We start from the raw sequence: 2,738 nt of genomic DNA, 5'->3' as shown, positions 1-2,738 counted from the left end.
TGAGCCTTGCTATGGACATCTGTGTCTAAATGTTAAGAAAATCTTTTTTTTTTTTTTTTTTTTTTACTCACTCTAAAGTTCTAACATTAACATTTATTTCAAAAGTCGTCATGCCGCGGTTGGAGTCTGGGTGGGAGGATAGTTTTTTGTGTCCAATAGACGGCAAAAGAAAGTTGAAGGGAGTGGTTAAAGTGAGAGAGTTCCATGTTATATGGCTTATTTTATGTTCAGAAAGCTGGCAGAGGTGCAAGTCTCTGAAGATGGAGACAAATGACAAAGCAGACCTCTGCTTTCCACAACTCCTCAACACCTCCTGCACGAAGCCTGCGTCTCCACGGTCTGAACTTGTGTTCCTTTACATCCTGCTGTCCTGCATCTCTGGGCTCACCGTGGCTCTCAACCTGCTTGTCATCATCTCAGTCTCCCATTTCAGGTAATGATACATTGCTCTGGTTTCTTGTTACAGCTACCATTGACTGAATTTGGGTTTGAGGTAGTAATTAATGTACTCTGGCCCACTATTTTTGCAGAGTAATGGTCGAATGTTTGGCACCAGAGACCACTGGTCATTTTGTCATTCAGATGTGAGACTTTGATGATATATTGATTTGTTTTCCTTCTTGTATCTCTCCACAGGAGGCTCCACACTCCCACTAACATCCTCCTCCTCTCTCTCGCTGTCTCAGATTTTCTCGTCGGCTTCCTACTGATGCCGGGAGAAATCCTCCAGCAAACAGCCTGCTGGTTTCTTGGCGATATCATGTGTTCCCTGTATAATTATGTGTCCTTTATCATTACTTCTGCCTCAGTAGGAGATATGGTGCTCATATCAGTCGACCGCTATGTGGCTATCTGTGACCCTCTGCATTACTCCACCAGAGTCACTGAGAAAAGAGTTCAACTCTCTGTTTGTCTGTGTTGGCTCTGTTCTGTTTTCTACACAACTTTTATTTTAAAGGATGATTTGATTCAACCGGGCAAGCATAATTCCTGCTACGGAGAATGTGTTATTGCAGTCAGCTATGTTGCAGGAGTTATTGACCTTATTTTAACCTTTGTTGTTCCCATCTCTGTCATTGTAATTCTCTATATGAGAGTTTTTGTGGTAGCCGTGTCTCAGGCTCGTGCCATGCGCTCTCACGTTGCAGCCGTCACCGTCGAGGTTTCATTGACTCTAGCGACAAAGAAATCCGAATTAAAGGCTGGCAGGACTCTTGGTTTTCTAATAGTTGTGTTTCTAATATGTTTCTGTCCATATTATTGTGTTGCACTTGTTGGGACCGACTCAGTCAGTAGCTCCTTGTTTGTCCTGTATCTGTTCTATTTTAACTCCTGTATAAACCCTGTCATCTATGCACTGTTTTACCCCTGGTTTAGAAAAGCTATTAAACCTATTATCACTCTGCAGATACTGCAGCCTGGCTCCCGTGAGGCCAACATACTGTAGAGAGGCTGTAAAATAAGACATACATTTGTAGACATACACGTTGATACATGTTGATAAAATAATGTTGTTCTGTGAAATAACGATTTTCGAAATTCATATTTTTAAATGTAAATAAGTTTAAATATAATCACGTCTCTTTAAGTAGATGCTGTTTCTTTCTACACTGACAGTCACATTTCCCTTCATTTCACTTCCTGCAACGGTAACAGACCTGCTGAGACCTGGTGTTCTTCGTCTACCACAGAACCATTTAACTATTGTAATTGTACTTATGTGGTGTTTCCATGGTTATTTATATTGTGACTTTTTATACTTATTTGGTAATGGACTTCCATTGACGTGATTCATTCCCTACCTTCTTAGGCAGTTCGTTGAGATGGTTGTTGTTGGGCTAAGCCTAAGCTCGAACCATAAACTAATTGTAATCTTTCCCCTAAAATTTAATCTTATTTAACTGTTAAAGCGTTCTGGGAAAACAACAATGAAAAATTGTTCCCCACAAATTGATAAAAACAAGATGACACACACACACACCTACAGTCTTTAAGTGACACACAACTGTTGTCCTTTAGTCAGATTAGTTCAGTTCATCATCAAGGTGGAAAGAGTGTTTCCCTATCCAGCCCCTCCCCCCGCGACCCTTCACAGGACAAGTGGTTACAGGAGATGAATGAATGAATGAATTAATTAATAAATGCTTTTTGAATACATATAATTGACTGTTTAATGTTGCACAAGAGTGAATGTGGCCAACCTCCACCCTGAAGAACTCTTTGATGGTGTAATTTCATTGCTCCTCAAAATTCCAAATTTGATGAAACTGATCATTTGATTTTATGATTCTGATCGTGAACACCATGTCCCAACACAAGCAAGCACAATAAAGGTGCACAGCCCCACATTAATTATTGCCGGCCATGTGAGGCCCAGCATTCCATGTGAAGCATTGTACAGTGGACAATTGTTCATAACTGTGCATTTCATTCTATACCAATTATATAACTATAACTATATAACTATATATATATATATATATATATATATATATATATATATATATAACTATATATATATTTATATACAGTATAGATAGATAGATAGATAGATTTATGCAACACCACAAGTCATAGATTTATTCATGTCTAACTACAGCAATTTGAGAGATTTGGACTATCAGCAAAGGCTTTCCTACAATCGAGGGCATTTACACAAGCAGATTCAGAAAAGGACTGTGAGTATCAGCAAAGACTCTTTCCACCTTGATGATGGACTGGTTACCCGACTTCCATTG

At 39.2% G+C, this 2,738-nt stretch overlaps 1 protein-coding gene across 1 annotated transcript; it reads left to right on the top strand.

The window, feature by feature from the left end:
* Positions 1-260: 260 nt before the first annotated feature.
* Positions 261-1,447, top strand: LOC311488641 (trace amine-associated receptor 13c-like; the record flags this gene model as incomplete). Its single annotated transcript, XM_084545457.1, has 2 exons — positions 261-433; positions 637-1,447. The coding sequence occupies 2 exons, from the start codon at positions 261-263 to the stop codon at positions 1,445-1,447; spliced, it is 984 nt and encodes a 327-aa protein (XP_084401583.1).
* Between the last annotated feature and the right edge of the window lie 1,291 nt (positions 1,448-2,738).

Source organism: Chelon labrosus (assembly GCF_963514085.1).
Source record: "Chelon labrosus genome assembly, chromosome: 5".
Classification (NCBI taxonomy): domain Eukaryota; kingdom Metazoa; phylum Chordata; class Actinopteri; order Mugiliformes; family Mugilidae; genus Chelon; species Chelon labrosus.
Note: the sequence above shows the minus strand (reverse complement) of the source record. Positions and strands in the feature narration are given on the sequence as shown.